Below are 22,434 nucleotides of genomic sequence, written 5' to 3'. Positions count from 1 at the left end.
GTGCTTGGGCAATGAATGATGTAATTTTAGTCATGGTAAGCAAGTTTCTGCTTTTATATGTTGATTTCCCATGTTATCCAAACAAAAAAAAATATTGGAGTCTTGCAGATTCCAGTAAATGGTGTAGAAGAGCTGAGTAGAGAGTACCCAGCCTCAGCCAGAGTTCTGTGCACTGAAACTCCTCTGTGATTCTTATGTGCCACTTCCAAAAGTGTAGTGCACTAATTTGAAATTGAAATTACTCCTCTGTTAAAAAAGTCTATACCCTCTTATTTCTGGAAGAAACACTGATTGCTTGTAGAGTAATTCTTATTTATAAACACTATGGGGAGAAAAAATGGCACTGCTTATGTATCCTTGTTTTTCTAGATCCATGTTTGAAATGTTTCTTATTAAACTTGTTTTCCAGAATGATAGACAAGAAAGATGACACACATGACAGTTCTATGATAGATATAAGGTATAAGCAGGATAAAAATGGAACTGGAGTTGTTGCAGTCCTTGACAAGCTGTACATATGTGCCAGTATGGAGTTTTTGTTGACAGTAGCAGATTTTTTCATTAACTCGATGCCAGCATCCTCAACTGAAAGATCTGCACAGTTCCAATTAAAGCAAGTTGCTTCTGGGAAATCCAAGCCAGAAACAGGTCTGTAAAACCAATTTCCACCTCCACCCCCGTTCCCCTCCTTTGCAAGACTTCACACTGAAAACAATTCCTCCAAAAGTTTTCAAGATGCTGTCTTGGTATCAGACTTGAGAAATGAATTTATTCTTCAAAATGTGGGAATTGGCCACTGACAGTGTATATTGATTTCCTCTTTCTGGTTGAAGACTGGAGGTAAAGCATGATGAAACAAGGGCAAGAAAGACCATTTCTGAGAGTATTTTGTTGGTTTGAAGTGATTGCTGGGCTTGTCTGAGCTGTGGTGAGACCTCACCTGTGGAGTGTGTTGTCTGGCTGGTTCCCAACAGCCCTCCCTTTCTTTTGGGGACCTTGGCAGAGCACCAGGAGTGACCCTGAGGTTTGATGAACTGCCCTGGTGAGAGGAGAGCAAGCAGTTCACTTGCTCTCCTCTTCCCCTGTTGGAGATGTGCCCAAGTCCTGTGGTGGAGGAGGGATGATACTCCAGGAAAATGGCACTTGCAAGGAATGTTCAGGACTACCCAAACGTGTTGGTGGCTGCAACCCACCATGTCCAGCTTCCTTTGCTTTTCCTGTAGTGCCCTGAGCCTCAAACAGAGCTCTGCTCCTGTTCCATGGCAGAGCTCTGATATTCTGATATTTCCAGCAAGTGTTAGGCAGGAGTAACCCCTGTGATTAGTTTGGTGTGCAGGAGGCTCCCACCTCTCACTGAGAACCAAAGGGATTGATCCATCACTAGGGTAAAGCGTCCTGCTTTTAGCTGAGAGAATATATGATTCTCTCCCTCTGTTTGGAGACCAAACATATTCAGACAAGAAATTCTGTATTGATAATTTGGTTTTGATTTGTAAGTGTTCACTCAAAGAAGTGAGTCACTTTAAGTGCTGAGCCAGAAAATAACTATTTCCAGCTTGCCTTTGTAGAGGCAGGGCTTAGACTGACTACAGTGTGCAGAGTTAATCCTGTCCTTCTACAGCACTGAGCAATTTTTCAGAGCTGAAGTTCTGACCAGTTTGCTGCTCATTTCTGATCACTGTGATATTGAGTTTCAGCAGTGTATTCCTGTAAAAACTGAGACATTATTTGTTAAATTTGTACCTCTATAACTGGGTAGCAATTTCCAGGCATGGTTTCAGTATTATGTACATGGTAATGCTTTCAAACCTTTTATATTCAAGGGTGTTTTTTTAAAATTTATTTTCACAGAAATACCTGTACGGCCAAATATGACAGTAAAAGCTGTGATTCTGGACCCAGAAGTTGTATTTGTTGCTAATTTGACCAATGCTGATGCTCCTGCCTTAAAAGTTTCCTTCCAATGTGACTTTTCTCTGACATCTGGAAGGGATGCACAGAGGATGACTGCTCAAGTAAATGGCTTCAAAGTGTTGGCCTGTGCCTTTCTCAAAGAAAAACAAGACAAGAATGTTACTACTGTAAGAAAACCACTGTTTTTTTGACTGCACTATCAGTCTGTGTGTTGGGTTTTGTCTGTTTTTTAAGCATTTTTTAAGCATTAGGTCAAAAGTTTTTATTTCAGTGACTTTTAGTCTTCAGTACAAAATTGCTGTTGTGCAAACTGGGATGCTGGAATGTGTGGCAGTGCATGAAAAAATGCTGTTGCTCTGAAATGTGTCATTACTTTATGGGGTCAGCATGCCCTGGGCCTATGGAATGAAAAAAGTACAAGACCTTTTGAAATGTTTGGATTCCAGGAGTCACCTTAATAATCAAGTGATGTTTTTTCACTCAGGTGTTACGACCATGTTCTTTGGTCATGGAAAATATGGTGCATGTCTCAGGATTACAGACTGTGGCAGTAACAATAGAAGAACTTACTATTAAGGTAAGATTATTAAAACTGTCTTTGGAAGAACAGCTGCTTCTCAAACTGTAGCTTGGTTTTTGGTGGTTAAAACTTGCATTTTCCCCGTTAGTTTAATTCTAGAAATAAACATTTTTAGAGCTGCTCCATGTTGGAAAAAGCCATTATGTGTTCCTTGTGCTGACAGTCCCTTCACCAAAAAGGACTCATTTAAATACTTCAGATTCTGGGATTCCTCCTACCACTTTCTTCCCAAGTTATGAAATAACCTTTCCCCCTGCTGCCACCACCACTATTTTTGTCTTCAGTTAGTCTTACAAGAATGCACACACCCCCAGGTACATGGATGATATAAGGCTGTTAACATGATTTCCAGAATGGTACACAATGTGAAATACCTTGTTCTTAACAGGTAAGCTAATAATTGTGTCTCTGGTGAAGGTATTTCTGGATGTGAGTTGCTGATTCTCCTGTAAAAAGTTCCCAAATAGGCATTTGTGATATGAAGAACCTTTAACTGTAAGTCCCTTGTTCCTGAGGCAGAAATCCTTTGACAGTTGTACTGTGCTGCCAGTTGGAGTGGTGGGGTACAGAACTCTGCCCACAGGCTTTTGTGAACACCTCAGGGATCTGAAAAACAAAGGAAAGCTTTTCAGCATGGTGGGAAAAGGTGGATATTGGCTGCTGCTATGGGAGTACCACATATTGGCAAAAGGGAAATTCCAATCTGAGAATTTTGTTCTTGGTCCTGTGGGATTGTGAGGGAGGAATTGGGACATTTTGCAGGAGAGGAAAACAAGAGGAGGTCCATGAATGGATTCTGTTCCTTGGAATTTAAGTTGCATCTCTTACGAGGGCCTGTAACATTTGCTATTTCCATTTATAGTAGATTTTGTACTTTAATAAAAGATTTTTTTTTCTTTGTTCAAGATCTCGCCCATAATTTTGAATACTGTCATTACCATTATGGCTGCCATAAAACCCAAGGCAGCAGAGGAGGATTCTAGAGGAGCAGCTGAAGTTTCTGAGAACCTGTGGCAAGTGAAGCCCATAGACGAGTGCAACGCTTGGTTCCTCGGGGTCGATGTAGCCACAGAAGCAACAGAAACTTATAAGGACCGGGAACAAATTGTGAAACAGGAGAAGTTCGACATTGTGGTGAAATCAGTTCAGATGACCCTGGAGTGTGGCCTGGGCCATCGCACTGTCCCTTTGTTGTTGGTGGAATCTGCATTTTCAGGTGTCCTTAAAAACTGGTCCTCGCTGATGGAGGTCACTGCTGACACGTCGCTGGAGGTGCGTGGGATCAGTTGTTAGCAGTTTAAAACACTTCTGCGTGTCTCCTGATGTTCAAGTAACTTTTTAGTACACTTTGTCTGTGCTAAATTAGTAATAGGTTTAAATTGTAATGCTCTTAGGAATTCTTTAGCAGTCAGGCAGGTGTGACCAAGCATAACATGGTTTTTACAGGAAGTTTGCAATTAATAGTAGATTTTAATGGCAGTGGCTACGTGGAATCATCTGACCCTCTCTGTTTCTCTACTATTTTTTCATGTTCAAGTTTTGCTATATGAACATTGAGCTTGGCTTACTTGAATATTCATATTACTGCCCACCTTTTTTTGTTTCTGTAGCACTGTGTTCAATGTTACAATAGAAATTACTCTCTGTTCTCAAAGGGAGATCCCATTCCAAGACGGTACAATCTCCATTTATGGAGGCAGCATGGTAAAATTCCATACAGCCACGTGTGGAGCTGTTCTGTGCAATAGTTCAGCTCCACCTGAATTATATTTGGTCAGTCTACCAAATATATATCCAAGAACAGAATCATACAATCAGCTGGGTTGGAAGGGACCTCCGAGATCATCAAGTCCAACCCTTGATCCAACCCCGCCGTGGTTCCCAGCCCATGGCACTGATGCCACATCCAGTCTTATCTTAAAAACCTCCAGGGATGGAGAATCCCCCACTTCCCTGGGCAGCCCATTCCAATGCTGATTACCCTCTCTGGAAAGAAATTCTTTCTAATATCCAACCTAAACTTCCCCTGGCACAGCTTAAGACCGTGCCCTCTTGTCTTACTGATAGTTGCCTGGGAGCAGAGCCCACCTCCACCTGACTACGACCTCCTTTCAGGTTGTTGCAGAGAGTGAGGAGGTCTCCCCTGAGCCTCCTCTTCTCCAGGCTGAACAGCCCCAGCTCCCTCAGCCTCTCCTCACAGCACTTGTGCTCCAGTCCCTTCCCCAGCCTTGTTGCTCTTCCCTGGCCCTGCTCCAGCCCCTCCATGTCCTTCCTGAGCTGAGGGCCCAGAGCTGGACACAGCACTCCAGGGGTGGCCTCACCAGTGCTGAGTCCAGGGAAAGAATCACTTCCCTGGCCCTGTTGGCCACCCTGTTCCTGATCCAGGGCAGGATCCATTGGCCCTCTTGTCCCCCTGGGCACACTCTGGCTCATGTTCAGCTTCCTGTCCATCCGAATTCCCAGCCTGGCTGCTCTCCAACCACTCTGGCCCAGCCTGTAGCACTGCAGGGGGTTGTCATGGCCCAAGGGCAGGACCCAGCACTTGGGAACATCCAGAACTGTTGAGTCCACAACTTCTATTCAGATTTGAGGTGATTGAAGGGCATTGAAATCCAGATGTTTGCTCTGAGTTAGAGGAATGGTTCCAGTGGGCCAGACTGAGACTATTTTGCTCAGACTAACTGTTATTTCACAGTGCAGTGAAGTACTCGTGGCTCTGAAGTTTCTGGCCTCCAAGTCGTTCTCTCAAACAGGGTAGGAGAGGATGGAGACTTGATAATGTTAATTGAAGGTGTAAAAAAGATACAGTGTTACCAGGATGTGTGGTTGCTCTCAAAGCAACCAGAAAACGAACTCTTCGAAAATGATCTTACTGGGGAAAAATTTATGATATGTTGCATTTCTGTGTATTAATTTTTAAGCCATTAAAAGTTAATGCTAGAACCTCCAAATTTAATTATTTTCTTATTAATGTTTTACATAATAATTTCTATTGGAAGGAACCTGGTCCTTTGTTTTTGTTTAATTTTGGTTATATCTTTAGATTCATTATTACAATGAAACTTATGCAGTGTGGGAACCACTTATTGAACGAATTGAAGGAGGAAAGAAGCAATGGAATTTAAAACTGGAGGTATGTAAACTACTTGAAACTATGTGAAATGGTTTGAATAGGCAGCTATTTTTTAATTTCTTTAAAGTTTTATGTGGCAGAACATTGACCTTTTGAATGTTGTTGATTTGAGGGGGATGTGCAGTTTCACTTGGGGAAAAAAAATCAATCTTTAGACATCTTAAGGTTTTTCTGAATAATGTTAATTGTCCAATGCATGGACAAAAAGAAAATAACTTGCCTTCAGTGTTGGTATAAAATATCCATATTTGTTTAAGGCATCTGAGCTTTACAAGTTGTACTTTTTTGGTGAAATTGTCAAGTGTAGGTCAAGTTTTTTCCTGTTTTAACACAGGAGAAAGTAACTTGTGTGTTCATAAAGGCCTAAGGAAACTTCTCTTTCAGATGAAGACTAACCCTGTCCAAGAGAGAAGTCTGATGCCTGGGGATGATTTCATTGTCCTTCCTGAGCCACAAACTCTCATTAACATCTCCTCCAAGGATACAATGAACATCACAATATCCAAGTGTTGTCTGGCTGTTTTCAGTAACCTGGCCAAGGTAGTTCTAACTGAATTATCTGGTTCTGTAGGAAGTTCTGATTTTTTCTTTTTTAGAGAAGTTTATTGGCTGCCAGTCACAAGTCAGTGGCTGTTCTGCAGCTCTGCCAGATGTTACCTAGAAGGGCTGAGGAGTTTTACTGGGATTAGTCCTTTAGGGTTGGCAAAAAGGTGGTGCTAAGCTTTTCAAAGAAGCAACTTCTGTGTTAGAGCAACAAATGTGCTTATGCAGGACTTAAGGAAGGGTCATACATGCAGGCCAAATGAAAATGAAATGCTCCAATAAACACAACTATTTGCTACAATGCTCTTTCTGAAATATTAAAGGAGAAATTTACCTTCCTTTCCAGTTTTTCTCCTTTATTGAATACTAAGAAAAGTGTGCATTTTAGGATTGGCCTTGAAACTATAGGAGTAGATTGTCCAGTGTGTTAAAAATACTTCTTCCCCCTATTTTTCTTGTGATAGTAGGTGTGCTTATGAATGATCTAGACTGCTTTTCCCTCCTTTTTTTTTAGGGGGTGAAGGAATTTTGGTTACTAAATTAAACTGTTTTTACAAAATGTGACTTATGCCTATTTATTTTTTAATTCTAAATTAAAACCAGTTTTGTAGCAGTTCTGTAAGTACTTGCTAATACTGTAAGTCTCTCTTGGCAGTCAGTTCCCGTGGCTTCTGTGGAACCAAACAAACGTTTGTAAGCATAAGTTGTGATTGAATATGAAGTATGTACATGTTCCATGTCCTTGTGACTTCTCTGTCCCAGATCTTATGTTTCTCTTACAACCCAAGAACTGGAAAAATGCCCAGTGAGGAGCAGGAATGCTTATTGTAGCATCAACATGTGCTGCAAACCACAGAATAAAATTAAATTCTCTGGAAGTAACCTTCATTTCCCTGAAATACTGCTCTACAAAACATAGGTCTTGCTATATATAATTTTGCCCCTCTGTAAAATGATAGTTGCTGGGAACTGCCTTTCTGGATATCTTATATTTATTTATGTGTGACATTTTTTTATTTGTTGTTAATTCCAGGCATTTTCAGAGGCAACTGCATCCACGTTTGACTATTCCTTTAAAGAGACAGCCCCTTTCATAGTGAAAAATGCCCTGGGTGTTTCTCTCAAAGTGCTTCCCAGCTCCAGTTTCCGGATAGTTGGTTCCACTGGCAAAGAAAAGCTGAATGATATAGAAGTTGGGCAGAGCATGGAGCTGGAATACTCTGCCTTGGAAGCTCCCCAGCGAGGGAGGTTGTCAGCGCTGTTCCGCCAGGAGAGCTCCGTCTTCTCCTTGAATTTCGGTCTGTGCTGGGGAGCTGGGTGTGGGACCACGGGGTCACAGGGTTCAATCAGGAGGTGGAAATGCATGTCGAGTACATGGGGTTGGAACCACTTTGCAGTACTGATGCCAGTTAAAAAACCCCACAAAACAGCTACTGGACTTGTTAAAAACTTGTAAAATTCCTTTTCTTCAGTTTTTCAGAGAGTAAAAAGCACAATAATTTTTCTTCCCCTTTTGGAGAAATGGACAACATTCTAGTGGAGTCATGGGTAGACCATGTTAGACACTGTGACACAGACCTGTGCATTCCAGCTCCTGTTCAACAGGAGCTTCATTTCCCCTACCCTTACTACTACTTGGCTTCCTGTAGTTACCCAGCTACTCAAGAGCAGTTATGTTTCTGGTTTTTAGCTTTGCCAGAAAACACTCTAAAGAGAATGGGATACAACAGCTACTAATACATAATCTCCTGAGTTTTTTCCTTTCCATCCCATCCCATCTGAAGGTACTTGGCCTTGATACAAAGACCATGTTCTGTGTTGCATTTCATTAACTCACCCAACAAGTACCTGTGTTTACTGCTTGGGGTATTTCCTGGGCTATGTATAAATCATGATCTGAAGTTACAGTCTTGAGGAGTATTTGGACCTTAAAGCTTTCCTTCAGTGGTACTCAAGTACCATTTCAGATGCTTTTGCCAGAGAGAACTTTGATCCTGGCTGTTGCTGTTGGGAACTGTTGGGTTCTGTTGAACTGTTGGGAACTGCTCAGATAGGAAATGGTAGTGTGATTTGTTTTGCCTGACTGAGATTTTGGTCTGTTTGTGTGGATCAGAGCTGCAGGGATATAAAGAAGCACTGAGTGTTCCCATAGCCAAGCCAGGCCGACGGCTGTACAACGTCAGGAGCCTTGCTGGCCACTCAGACTCCATCATTGTCCAGATTGATGCCACAGAAGGGAACAAGGTCATCACTGTACGGTCCCCTCTGCAGGTACAAACCAGCCCAAAACCCAGGCACTGCTCTTCAATGAGTGACTTGGCCTTTCTTCCTTAATGCCTTTTTTGAGATCTTTTTGAGTAACTTTTTTTTTGAGATTTTTTTTTTAGTAACTTTTCCAAGAAGTTCCTTAAAGGCCAATTATTTGTTAAATGAATTTTGATCTGTGTTCTGTATGTGTGTGTGTGTTCCTGATAAATGGAAAATCCGTTTTTTTCCTTTTCCTTTTGGCTTTCTAATATCCTCAACACTGAGGATACTTTTTATACAATTTGGCATTTTAAACATGTTTTTCATTTTGTGGGACTTAAAATGAAGAGTTTTTTTCATATGCTTGTGTATTGTCTCCTTCATAATTATTTTGTTTTAAGACACATAAAGTCTGTTTTCTAGAGAGTTTGGTTAAATCTGCTATTGCTGTTTTTCCCTCCTGTTATTCATCCTTTTTCCTTTAGAAATCTGTACCACAGAAATGCAATGAAAATTCTGCATTTTGATTCCAGATCAAGAACCATTTCTCCATCCCATTTATGATCTATAAACTGGCTAAAGGCTCCAAGGTGCTGGAGGCAATTGGCATATCCAGGCCAGAGGAAGAATTCCATGTTCCTTTGCATTCCTACAGGTAAACTTTCCTTGCTCTGAAGGGCTGCTCTCTGGGAGTCTGATGCACAAATACAGCATTGCTGGGGGAGCTTGAATTTGCACTTGGAAGTCTTCCTGACCAGGATAAAACCCCAAAATCCAAAACCTTTTCCCAAGTGGTGTGAGGAGCAGCTGAGGGAGCTGGGGTTGTTGAGCCTGGAGAGGAGGAGGCTCAGGGGAGACCTTCTCCCTACAACTCCCTGCCAGGAGGGGGGAGCCGGGTGGGGTCGGGCTCTGCTCCCAGGAACCAGCAGTGGGACAAGAGGGCACGGTCTTAACTGCACCAGGGCTGGTTTAACTTGGACATCAGGAACAAGTTCTTCAGAGAGAGTTATTAAACATTGGAATGGGCTGCCCAGGGAGGTGGTGGAGTCACCGTCCCTGGAGGTGTTTGAGAAGAGCCTGGATGTGGCACTGAGTGCCATGATCTGGGTGACAAGGTGGGGTTGGGTCAAAGGTTGGACTCCATGATCTCAGAGGTCTTTTCCAACCTGATTGATTCTGTGACTGTGTGATTGGGTAGTGAGTGTGCTGTAGAGTGTTAGCAATGACTTCAAAGTGGGTGAAGTTGTCTGTCAATACAAATCTGTTGTGTCCCACTTCCTGCCCCCTTCCTGCAGGTGTCAGCTGTATGTGCAGCCCACGGGGGTGTTCGAGGGGCAGTTCAGAGAGTCCACCACTTACATTGCCTGGAGGGAGGAGCTGCACAGGAGCACTGAAGTGAAGTGCTTGTTACAGTGCCCAGCCATGGAGACCAATTTCCTGCCTCTGATCATCAGCTCAACAGCTGTACCTGATGAACTCAGTTTTATTTCACCGTATGAGGAGGAGTGGGATCCAGCCTACATTATCCACCTGTACCCCACACTCACTGTGAGGAATCTTCTGCCATACTCCTTGAGATATTTACTGGAGGTAAGTTATTTTAGGGTTTATTTGTAAATCCTTTACTCAATTTTACGACTGTATTTACTTAGAAGTGCAGATGAATGTAGCGTGTAAGATAATGAAAGTCAGGTTTTGTATTTTATATTGTAAATGAATGAGGCACATCATGGATTGATTCTGGGACTTCTGGGGATTCATTTTTTGGAATTTGGATGTACCTGGCCAACTCTGCCTTGCTCCTTAAATATGAATCCTGTACTGGATTGGTCTTTTTCTTTTACGTTCTTCTGAGATACTGTTTGTGTTTTGCAAGATGTCTTTTGCTTCTCAAGAAGAGGCATAAGACAGAGGATCTACAATTGCTAGAGCTTTTCTTCATATAGAAAATGCAGCTTCTCTCCATTCTGACACTGATTCTTTACTGATGATTATTGTGGGGTCATCCTTGCACAAACTGGAAGAATTTTTGCAGGATGCTACACAGACCATTTCCCTCTCCATGCAGTATTTTCAGTATCTAATATTTCTTCATGAAATCTGAGTGATATTAGCAAATACAACAGATGTGAGGATTTGGAACCACCACCCTTGTTTGTTCTGGTCTGTCCTGTTTGCAGGACTGGCTGTGGCATTCATTTAGATCTTGTTTCCACTTCTGTGCAACATCCTAATGGCACTATTCCCACTTTTCCTTACCTTCAGTGTCCTTCAGTACTTGGAGTCACAGCACGTAGGACAGAGTGCAATTACCTTGGCTGAGGAGCCAGAAAGTAATAATTCAAATCTCTGTAGTAGTAATTCAAGTCACTGTACCTCTAGATGGGTCTGTGCTTGTTGTCTTCACATCCCTAGACTAATGAAGCCTGGCCACTATTTCAGACAGTAAAATACACTGTTTATTAGGAAAAATTAGGAAAGCTGTTGTTATGGGATGCTACTGCCTGAGCAAAGTGGTGCTGCTAAATAGTGTGGCAGAGCTGCTGGCTTTCTGCCTTGGGTGATCTTCAGTGGGAAAAGCCCTGGCTGTACATCTGCAGCACTGTCCTGCTCAGTGTTACACCCAGGAGAGTAAGCATTGGGTAAGAACTCATTGCCAAAATCCTTTGGAAATCATGGAGGAGGGAGGGTGAGAGAAGGGAGTGAGTGGAGACAGGGAATAAACTGGAACTAGTTTGCCTTCCTGAAACCCAGAACTAAGAATTAATTAAGAATTTATTGCTGTCCTGCAAGAAAAGTGCAATGGATCTCACATTATTCAGAGGATCAGTCCCAAATAAAAGTGATGGGAGATTAGGACACATTGTACTGAGATATCTGAAATTTGCATCCTGCAAGAGAATAAAATGCTGGGTTTTGAATGCCTTAATTTTATATATTAAAATCTTAATTTGCCTCTTCTGCTTTTGCTCCAGGGAACAGCAGAAGCCCGGGAATTAACTGAAGGGAGCGCCGCAGACGTCTTCCATTCCAGAATCAGTGGAGAAATAATGGAGCTTGTGCTGTTAAAGTATCAAGGCAAAGACTGGAATGGGCATCTTAAAATCCATGATGGGATGCCTGAGTTTTTCCCCGTGTGCTTCACGTCCCACTGTGCCGCGTCCCTGACGGTGGACGTGCACATCCACACCAGGAGGGTCGGCAGCCGCCTCGTCCTGTCCGTCTTCAGCCCCTACTGGATCATCAACAAGACCTCCCGTGTTCTCCAGTACCGAGCTGAAGACACTCACGTGAAGCATCCAGCAGACTACAGAGACATTGTTTTGTTCTCGTTTAAAAAGAAAAACATTTTTAGTAAAAATAAGGTATGCTGATTTTAAAGTCTTGCTCTGAGGGGGGAAACACACAGATATTTCATATAAAGAATATTTTTATGTCGTTTTTAAGTCTAAAGACTCTCATTTGGCAGTTGCTTTCTTTGGTACTTTGACATTTAAAATGCACACTGTAAATACTCTGTTTTGTGTTAAACACATTTCTTTAGTTTTGATTTTTTTTGTTTTGGTGTGATGTTGCATGGTCAAGTAAAGAGTACTGCAGTAGAAGATTTTTTCAGAAGTGGCCCTTCATTCCTTTTAAATAACTCTTCTTACCCAACAGTAGTTGAAAAACTGGTTGAAGAAACACTGTTTATTCCTCCCACCTCTTCAAGTTTGTGAAGCACCCCAAAATGTAGGCTTTTTGCCATGTATGTGTGTGCTGCCATGAGCAGACAATGAGTGCTCCTCTATTTTTCTACCTTGTACTGTAACATCTTCTCCAGAACTCAGGCACGGACTAATCAGAATATGAATAATGATACTACTTTCTAAGGTTATCTTAACTTACAGAAGGTTTTGAAAGCACTGATGTGTTGTCTTTATACTGCTCCATGTGATATGATTGCACTCCATAATGCACAAACTGTAGGATTACAGTGAATTTATTGAATTACTTTGCATGTTGTTGTTTTTTATCTGTAGATCCAGCTCTGTATTTCAACCAGCACTTGGTCCAGCAGCTTTTCCCTTGATACTGTAGGAAGCTATGGATGTGTGAGGTGTTCAGCCAATAGCATGGACTACCTGGTAAGATATCCTTCTGTGTTTTAGGAAGCTCTCTTGGGGTTCTTTTGCCTTGACTCTTTCCCTCATTAAGGCCTTCGTTTCACTTCTTCCACTGCTTTTAAGGCATGGAAACATTTAACATTTAGGGTAATAACATTTATGCCCCAGCTGTTCAGGTCTGCACCTGTCAACAAGTAGTTTCACCAACAGAAGTTGCAGTTGAATTCCTAATTGTGGTTTATATAACAAATGTGCAGTTCTGGGCTGTTTGAAAACACAATGGTGAATGTGCATAATGGAGAGAAGAGTTCACAGCATAATTCATAACTGCAAGTGTTTAGATCTTCAGTCTTTATCCAAGACTACATTTCCACAACTAAGCAGAATGAAGATATGTGGGGAGTTGTGTTTACATATATTCTTTAGCTTTGTTTTCTGATGGTAATGGTCATTTTAGGTTGTCTTTATTTACTCTAGAGGATTCCTGTTGGGTTTTCTTCACAAATGCTACAACTACAAAATGCTACAGCTACAAAATGCTACAGCTACAAAGTGCTACAGCTACAAAATGTTACGTGACTATTTTGTTAATTGTGTTGCATAATTTGCTGACTTTACTCCATGTCATTGGTTCTTTTATTTCAGGTGTTCAGAGCCAGGAGTGTTGTGTGCCAGGTTTTGTAATTAGAGTGTTGGCTTTTCCTTTTTTTCCATCCTGACTTTTCTTCTGAGCTTGCTGTTGGTTGTTTGCTCAAATTGTCCTTGTTTGACAGGTTGGAGTCAGCATCAAAATGAGCAGTTTTAACCTGACCAGGATAGTTACCTTCACTCCATTCTACACAATAGCAAACAAATCTTCTTTGGAACTTGAAGTTGGAGAAATTGGTCCTAATGGCTCTCTTCCAACTAATAAATGGAATTATATCTCAGCTTCAGAGGTAATGAATGTTTCGTGGTTTTCCCTTTGGATGTTGTTGTAGACAAACAACTGGTCTCTAGGTGTCACTTGAGGAAGGAGCAGTTCTCTCCTGGGAGCTGTCACTTGTGATGGATGACATGGGTACCTCACATCTCAGGGGGACTTGAGCAGCACAGGTTGCATGTGTTGGTACATTAATGAAGTCCTTCAGTTTGGGGAACTTAGTAAATGTAGCTGAGGTGTTCATCAGGAGATACTTGGGTAAGGACTAAGGCATGTGAAATAGTCACCAGCCTGTTTGTTTTCCTGCTGGCTCACTGTACTGAACATACAGGAACTGTTAAAGTCACATGTATTTCTTGTTTCACAGTGTCTTCCATTCTGGCCTGAAAACTCCTCTGGTGAACTTTGTGTCAGAGTAGTTGGCTATGAGAGCCCATCCAGACCATTCCTGTTTAACGCCCAGGATAACGGGAGTCTGCTGAGACTGGAAGAATTGGTGAGGCTGCCTTTGTGTGCTCCCTTCTTAAACTCCATTTTAGCCAGCTGGTAACATGACTCACCAAAATCATCCAGATTAAACTGTGTATACACTGCCCTTCAGTTCTGAGGCATAAAAAAGGTGGTGAATCAAGTTTGCAGAGTTGTTGATGTTTTTGTAGCTGTGTAGTCAGGGTGATTTACTTGTGTTAACCCTATAAGAAGATGAACAACTCTGTTGCTATTAAGTTCAAATGGTAGAATGGTAAAATGCTTAGATTACACCTCTGACATCTGGGGTTTTGCAGAGGGAATGTCTTGGGTGCCTTCAGTTTGTTTAAATAGTTATCCTAAAATGGATTGTATTTTTTGTTTTCTTGGTAATCCACTGCATGTTGGACACACACACAGTTTGTGGGCAAACTAATTTATGAGTCAAACAGCTGAATCTTCCTGATTTCAGAACTCCCCCTAGCCTAGCATTACAGAATGTGTATATAAATGTAGCATGTTCAGACAAGGCTTTGGATGTATTGCTCATCATAACTAACTGAAATGCAAGTGATTGTGAGGATAATCCAGCTCTCCAGTTTCCTGAAACATCTTTTTCAAAGGTGGATGTGTCCCTTCCCACCTCTTCTCCAGATCTTATAATGTAGCAGAAAAATCAATTTATCTTGCTAGAGGAGCATTTTGAGAAAGGTGTCTGAAGAGACAATCCCAAAGGGAAAGCATGAAGTACCTCCTTTGTATAAGCACACGAGAAAAGTGGTGCTGTACATGCTTCAGAAATATCTTCTATATATACTGGGAAGCCATTAGGAGAAAGACTCAGGATGAAATGTTTAGAGGTTTAATGAACAGAACTTTTCTGCTCTTTTTGTTAATGTTCCTTTGGTATATTTGTTGTACTTTACAAACTTACACTGAAGTTTGTCTAGACCTTCACATTTTTGAGGAGTATGCAGGAACCTGCAGTTTTAAATGTGACTAAGTTTTGTAACAGAAAGTGAAGGGAATTATCACCTTTACTTTTTACTGAACTTGGCCAAATGAAGTTATTTGAATAAAAATCTTTAATTTTAATATATTTTTTCAATTAAATCAACAAGGAGTTTGTGGATGCTACTGATACCTGCCTAAAGTCAGCAACCAATGTGTTTGAGCTTACTGTTACTAGGTAATGCAGGGGACATTTCCTTATTTCATTTGTAAGAGGCCAGTGAAAGACTGATCTAAAACCAGCAGTTTAGTCTGTTCTAAATTGAATTTATGTATGGAACAAATACTGGACTTTGTCTAACTCCTTCTGCAGAATGGGGGCTTGCTGGTGGACGTGAATGTTTCGGAGCACTCTACTCTCATAAGCTTCTCTGATTACCACGAGGGAGCTGCCCCAGCCCTGATTGTGAACCACACCCCGTGGGACTCCCTCAGATACAGACAGAGGTACAGGACACTGCTCACCACTGATTGTTTAACCAGGGGGCACCCTTGGGGAGGAAAGGAGTTCTCTTTTACCATTATGGGACCTTGAAAAAGAGATGAAAACCCCTTTTCTTTCTCATATTCTTTTTATGAAGTATTTTGTCTTCCTCACAGTTTGAGAAAGTGGAGAGAATACAGTGGGAGTATAAATCCTGGTTCCCCAAGAGCTGGTGAACCTCCAGCTGGCCTTGTTTGGAGTGGATGGCCTGGCTCCTTGCCACCTCACCCCAGGAGGTGGAGGGGGGGAGGATTTAGCCCTGTGATTTGCTTGCTCCCCTTCCACCACTGCTCCTAACCAGTGAATGCTGTTATTTTGCTGCTTTGCTTTTACCCTGCAGTGGATTACAAGAGGAAATGGAGTTGAAACCAAGGCAAGTGTGCCTGTTTGCCTGGACAGATCCAACCAAACCAAGAAAATTGACTTGGGGCTACTGCCAAAATTTTGGTGAACATGACCTACTGAAGGTAAACTTCAGAAGGGGAGAAGTAAATGCTGAACCAAGCTAGGACTGTTACAAGGTTAAAACTACCTGGCAGAAAGCTTCCTCAGTAACTTCACATCTGTCTTGTCCTGTAAGAGACCTTTGAGCCTCCTGTCAAGCAGCAAGATTTTGGATGTTTAGATTAATATATTCAGAGGATCAGACACAAACTGCAGCTTGCATTTGCTCTGGTTTTTGTGAATATGGAAGAAGGAGCATCAAGTGTAGGAGCTGTGGAAGTATCTAAAGAGTAGAAAGGATGAATAATTCACCAGTTTTCCAGCAGTGCTGCATTTGCCTTAAGTATTTCCCTAAAGATGGAGAAAACCCCCACTGTTGTGACTCTCACTTCCTGTGGGAAATGCTTGTATGGAGCAGAGAATTCTGAATTGCTCACTGAGAACTATTTCCATGTTTGTAACTCAGGCAGAACTAAAACAGGAAAACGTGTGAAGTGGGGGCAAAATAATAATAATGACCAAGATGGAAAATGACTGAGAGAAACAGGGAGAGTGGAACTGTAAGCAGAGGTAATTCTGGGATAAGACAGAGCAAGTGTTTTGTTGGAGAATGGGAAGCAAACATTCATGGAGGAAGGTTTTTCTCACTTCACTGGAATGTGGGCTAAATGAAGTCCTATGGGCGTGTCTCTAAATAGCTGCCTGCTTGCACCTTACACTAAAATCTGAATTCTTCAGAGGTGGTTTTTCTGTTGACTGGGCACAGTTAAGAAAATTAAAAAGGATTAGTAGCTAAAAGGAGGGACAGGAAAGTGAGTTCTTGTTTCATTTTTGCTGGGAATGGGTTTAATTTCACTCAACTGAACTCAGTTAACCAAATCCAGTCAGCTTTACTGTATAAACACTTTTTTGGGTCAAATTTTTTACATTTAAAATGTTTTGACTTTGAAACTGATTTCCTTACTGTATAATTATGTTTACATTTATGATTATTTGGGGCTTTTGAGAAAAGGGCTTCAATTATCTTAATTTTGCCTCACAAATTAAAAAATAAGGAATATCTGCATTTGAAGTGCAGAGATCCTAATAGTTGTCTGGTTTTGCTGTTTTGTGGTTTGTAATTTATTGCTTTCTTTCCCATTACCTTTTGTGTTGCTGTGAAGGCCTTTGTTTCCTAATGATTTCCAGTATTATTCTAAACCACAAATATTGCTGGAATGTTTAGTTTACAAAAGGGGAAAAAAACCCTCCTTTCCTTTATTACATACTAGTGCTATGGCCTTATGTTTTAGTTGATAGCTTTTGTTGTTAGCTCTAGTAATTCTTTGTATAATTAGTGATTCATCTTTATTAACTTCATGTCACTGATGTTTGTGATAACTCACAAGGAAATAAAGAATAGCAAATACTTAAAGCCAAAGTGCCCTGAATTTTTAGGGTGGAAAGCCAGAAGATTTTTGCAATTAATTTTAGCCATTTTTGTTGTGAAAAGTAACACTTAAATTCCAAACTGGAATATCCCAACCTCCAGCTTGTTGTCAGTGTTTGGATTCGAGGTGCAGCCGAATCCTCACGAGGCAGTAAAGCAAACAAACAAGGGGAACGCTGAGTTCTGGTTTGTGTGTGTCTGTCAACTTGCTTGGAACATACAGCAGCAGCATGGATTTACTCATTAATATCCTTTTTTGCCCCAATGCAGGATGACTGTGGGCAGTTCCCTTACAATGCCAACACTCAGATCCACTGGGTGTCCTTCCTGGACGGGCGGCAGCGGGTGCTGCTCTTCACAGATGACGTTGCTTTGGTCTCTAAAGCACGACAAGCAGAGGAGCTGGAGCAACCTGACCAAGAAATAAACCTCTCCATCCATGGCCTTGGACTTTCTCTAGTTAACAATGAAAATAAAAAAGAAATCTCTTACATAGGAATTACTAGGTACTGCACGGGGAAGTCTAAATACTCCTTTGAAAAATCAAAATTTGACAGCTTATTATAATTTTTATACTAGAGTTGAAAGGGACATATTTCAAATTTAATTAGGTGGAACCTTTTTAATTAAAGATAAGGTTTTTGCCTTTACCCCTGTTGTGAAATTAGAGCCAATAGGATTTAACTGCCTCCTTTTTTAGCTTATATTAGAGAAATAATTTTTTTGATCCTGAAAAATTAGAATATTTTACATTGTTTGCATGCACAAGGGAGGTATAAGGCCTCAAATTGTTAACCTTGTTATTTGTCTTGCAGTTCTGGTGTTGTTTGGGAAAGGAAACCAAGGCACAAGTGGAAACCATTTAATCAAAAGCAAATAAACCTGTTGGAACAAGCCTATCAGAAATATCTCTCAAAAACAGCTTTCCAAGGTCCTGGTTGGCATAAACTGGACAGCAACACTGAGGTATGTTTGGAGTTGAAGTGTTTGCAGAACATGTGCAACAGCTAAAACAGATTTCTGCTTTGCTAAGTAAGGATAGATGCTGTTTTAGGAGAAATAGAACCAGAAAGCAATCTTTTTAATTGAATAGTTACACATTTTACACAGTACAATGTTTCTGTACTGTGGTGATACTGAGGCAATATTGAGGCATTATCCAGACTTGTAGTATGAAGTAAAAATCTCCAAGAATTTTGGTTTTGTGTGGTATTGTGCATGTTAGTTGTAAATCTAATATTCACATTGAGTTACCTTAAATTCTTTGTAGAAACCTTAGTTTTATCTTCTTAGTAAGCTGCAGTTTCCATTGCTTGAGATGGTAAAGGAGCCTGTGGTGTTCAGAATCTGGAAATTAATTCACTTACCTGAGCTCTCTCAGGCATTAGTTGTCCATACCTGTGTTCCATGCATAAACTTAATGTATTTGAAAGGTGGAGTTCAACACAGGCATTTTATGGTACCAGAATCAGCCTTGTTTTCTGTATCATCCTTTCATTTGCAAAACATGCATGTCCCCTCAGCTGTGAACACTGAGGTTTTGCACATGGCAGTGGTGCATTTATAGTACATGGTATCAAACCTTGTATCTGTCATTATATTTGTCTCCAAATAAAGGAGAGCTTTTTCTTTCTTCGTATTTCAGGATCAGGTTAAAAGCATCAGCTGGGAAAGTAATGAGCTGTGTGTGAATATCTGTAATTATCCAGTGTAATATAGAACTCAGGAAGAAATAGTTACTAAGGTGGCACAGAGGTTTCTGTTTGGGGCAACTAAAGCTACAATTTAATGTCTTTATCAGACTGACTTTTGGGTTTTTGTTCCTTTCCATGCAGAGAATGTGTGGAGTAATTCAGTAGCCATGTGATCAGATCAGGAAATAAGGAAACCCACAGGTTTTATTTGCTGCTCTGTTTACAGGAACAGAACATTTGATTATCTCTGTCTGCATTAGCTCTGCTTTCTTACCTTTCCAGGTGAACTTCAGTAAGTTTCCCATGGAAATGCGTCTCCCAGTCAGGTGCAGCATCCGCCGGAACTTCCTGTCGGGAATTCAGGTGGAATTCAAACAGTCCCCTCACCAGAGGAGCCTACGGGCCCAGCTCTACTGGCTGCAGGTACCACCCTCCCTCCTGCCTGTGCACTGGGCAGCTGTTACAACCCACCCCAGAAAAAAGGGGGGGTAACCCAGGTTCTTATCAATAGTTCCCTTGGGGTGGATTAGAGTGAAACGACACTGAATAATCAGTGTGTGAAAACATATCTAGGCAGGGTTCATTTTAACACTTTTGTTTGAACAGGTATGTCAGCATTTTGGGTGTTGTCATCTATATCATCTATCATAGGGGTAACCCCTGGGGGGAAAATGCATAAGGGAGAGAAAGGAAAGCCAGGATAAGGGTAAGGAGAGTAAGGGAGAGCAAAGCTGAGAGTGGAAGGCTGTCTATAGTCACCGCCCACGGGGTCCAGCGATGGCACTTGGGAGTTGCAGCTTCCATGTCTGTGAGTTGAAGTGGTGGCCTTGGTCCATTGGGGGTGAAGGAGGGAAGCCCCCACACTCCAAGAAGTGATGAGTTATTATATCCATGGTTAGTGTCCCAGGCCATGCCAGGAGCCCCCAACATCTCCTGGGGCTGTGCTGAGTTCCCGTGAGGGGCCTGACCAAAGGGTTTTTCCTGCCTTTCAAGATTGGCAGAGGGGGAGGGATGGGCTTTGATGGGCCATCAGAGGTGTAATGCCAAAGTCCTGCAGAAGCCTGCAAAAGTCCCTTGGCAATCCTGGAATGCATAAATCATTAACCATTTCAGTCTCTGACAGCAGGCACATGAGGGCTTTGGTTTTATCCATGTCTGTGCAGCAGTATCTCCACAGCTGGTGCATGTGGTGCTCAGAGCAGCAGCTTGGTTTTGCTTTTGGCTGAAGGCAGTTTTCACTGTTCCAGTCAGTGTGTGCCCTCAGTGCAGCCCTGGGAGTCTCCATGGGTGTGACCCTCTGGAAGCATCCCTTGTACAACACTTCCCACCATCTGACCTTTTATAACTAATGGATACCATTCCACAATAAAATCAGAGCAGTCCTTTCACTCTGCCCTCCTTCCCCCCAAATAAGGATGGCATTCTTCTTGAATACAGTCTCAAGTTTCTCAAGCCTTCTAAAATGGGAATTGTGTTTATGGTGTCACTAAAATATTCCTGTAATGGTGCCATAATGTTTTAGGTTGATAATCAGTTACCAGGATCCATGTTTCCTGTTGTGTTCCACCCTGTACTCCCTCCCAAGTCGATTGCTTTGGATTCAGGTAAGGGAAAGCCTTGTCAGATTTATTATGAATTTGATAGATGGCAATATCAGATTTATTCAGCCAAGTAGCAACTTGGCAATTTGGTTTTGGCATATCCTTAACTTTTTTTTGTTCTGTTTAGAACCAAAACCCTTCATTGACATCAGTGTCATCACTAGATTCAACGAATACAGCAAAGTGCTGCAATTCAAGTGAGTTTAACAGCGTGGTGTAACACAATTGTAGGGATTTAATATATTTTAAATCTATTTTAGAAGGGAACTTTGCTCTACAGTTTATGTTCTCCTATGCAAACAACTCTTGACTTTTGGCTGGATTTTTAAATGTCCTGTGAAAGAACATTGTTCTGAAAGGAACTTGTTTTTAGAAAATAGGGGCTGACCACATGATGGGGCTGTTATGCAAATTCTTTAGTAATCAGAATGATGTCCATCTGGTACTACAGTACCAGGGTTGTGTGTCTGCCTGTTTGTACAGTGCTGGGTGTTTGGTGCTCTAACAACAAATGACTTAATGTGTCTCAGAACAGTGTAAAATGTTCTTCAGTGAATATGTCTGTGTCTGGAGTTTTTGCACTAAAAATGAGACAAAAACATTATACTGATGGTTTCTAATGCAAATATCTCTACCCAGCCAGTGTGGGTGTAATATTTGAGGACGGTGAATTTTAATAAAATAGATGTTCAATAATATGACTTGAAGAGAGGCACTTGGATAAGAGGAAGAAAAGTGTTGTTCAGGTTATGTTATCCATGAAGGACCTGGAACTGTAATGTGGGAATGTAGGAATTATTAGGTGGTGGTTTTGAGGTAAATTTTGATAGTATTAGGGTTGAATAACCTACAGCAGTACAGGTTTGTGTGGTCAATAAGCATTTCTGAGTGCACACTGACAGTTGATACTGTAGATTGTGAATCTTGCAAAGCTTCGGTTCTGTAGAGCAAGCAGGTGATATTTCAGTTAAAATTCTCCAAGTATACACATGTTTGGTGTTCTTATTTTAGGTACTTCATGGTTCTTATCCAGGAAATGGCTCTGAAAATTGATCAGGGATTTTTAGGAGCACTTAGTGAACTTTTCACTCCATCTACAGACCCCGAAGCTGAAAGACAAAGGGTAATGTATGAGAAAAATTGATTTTTGCTGGAACAGGGCCTTCCTGGTTTTAGGGTTGCAATTTCCTGAAAATTTCCATTTAAATAAGGGAATATTGCATTTCACAAATGTGAATTAAGGGACATAATAAGATGGTTTTCAATTAGTATTGGTATTTCTGTTAAACACTGGCTGTGCCCATGACTGAATGACAAGTTTGAGTAACTGAGTTTGAGTATGTGTAGCTGTTTTCTGCTCTTTTAATGTTTCATTAATGGATGACACAAAGGTTTTAATTGTGACTACAGAGTGTTAAGGGTGTATGAGAAATAAGGGCAGATTTTACAGAGTGGGCTTGTATTTGTCTGTTGGTCTACAGTGTCTTGTCTTTAGAGAGTAGAAGGAATAGATTTTTCACAGCTCTAAATAAAATCTTATATAGGTGGACCCTCAGGTCCCATTTTGTTCTGCTGGACATAGAAGAGTCTTTCTTACAAGTTTCTTTTTCTTAGGAATTATATTTTCAGATGTTCTGTATAAAAATTGTAATTTTGTGAGGAAATAAAAAATACCATGAAGAACCTATGGAATTGATACCTTGAATGACTGAGGAATTTAAGTGAATATCAGGATAATAGAAAATGAAAAAATGACCCAGAAATTGTTGAATTGTTGTGTATGTGGGGAGGGGTTTTTTTTGTTTTTGTGGGGTTGTGGTGTGGGTTTTTTGTCGTTGGTTTGGGGGTTTTTTTGTTT

At 41.2% G+C, this 22,434-nt stretch overlaps 1 protein-coding gene across 6 annotated transcripts in view; it reads left to right on the top strand.

Moving 5' to 3' along the window:
* VPS13C (vacuolar protein sorting 13 homolog C) overlaps nt 1–22,434 on the top strand; it is an 88,034-nt gene that overhangs the window by 43,243 nt on the left and 22,357 nt on the right. For all 6 annotated transcript variants that reach the window (XM_064668342.1, XM_064668344.1, XM_064668343.1 and 3 more), the window contains 22 exons: nt 410–648; nt 1,852–2,081; nt 2,399–2,491; nt 3,401–3,766; nt 5,538–5,627; nt 6,012–6,167; nt 7,204–7,468; nt 8,284–8,441; nt 8,951–9,072; nt 9,713–10,007; nt 11,393–11,782; nt 12,440–12,544; nt 13,297–13,461; nt 13,813–13,941; nt 15,238–15,371; nt 15,749–15,875; nt 17,552–17,787; nt 18,097–18,247; nt 19,258–19,398; nt 20,498–20,579; nt 20,704–20,773; nt 21,588–21,699. In XM_064668342.1, coding sequence (XP_064524412.1) covers nt 410–648; nt 1,852–2,081; nt 2,399–2,491; nt 3,401–3,766; nt 5,538–5,627; nt 6,012–6,167; nt 7,204–7,468; nt 8,284–8,441; nt 8,951–9,072; nt 9,713–10,007; nt 11,393–11,782; nt 12,440–12,544; nt 13,297–13,461; nt 13,813–13,941; nt 15,238–15,371; nt 15,749–15,875; nt 17,552–17,787; nt 18,097–18,247; nt 19,258–19,398; nt 20,498–20,579; nt 20,704–20,773; nt 21,588–21,699 — 3,856 coding nt within the window. The remainder of the gene's footprint in view (nt 1–409; nt 649–1,851; nt 2,082–2,398; nt 2,492–3,400; nt 3,767–5,537; nt 5,628–6,011; nt 6,168–7,203; nt 7,469–8,283; nt 8,442–8,950; nt 9,073–9,712; nt 10,008–11,392; nt 11,783–12,439; nt 12,545–13,296; nt 13,462–13,812; nt 13,942–15,237; nt 15,372–15,748; nt 15,876–17,551; nt 17,788–18,096; nt 18,248–19,257; nt 19,399–20,497; nt 20,580–20,703; nt 20,774–21,587; nt 21,700–22,434) is intronic.

Source organism: Pseudopipra pipra, chromosome 12 (assembly GCF_036250125.1).
Source record: "Pseudopipra pipra isolate bDixPip1 chromosome 12, bDixPip1.hap1, whole genome shotgun sequence".
In the NCBI taxonomy this organism is placed as follows: domain Eukaryota; kingdom Metazoa; phylum Chordata; class Aves; order Passeriformes; family Pipridae; genus Pseudopipra; species Pseudopipra pipra.
The sequence above is the reverse complement of the archived record's forward strand: the minus strand, read 5'-3'. Positions and strand labels throughout refer to the sequence as shown.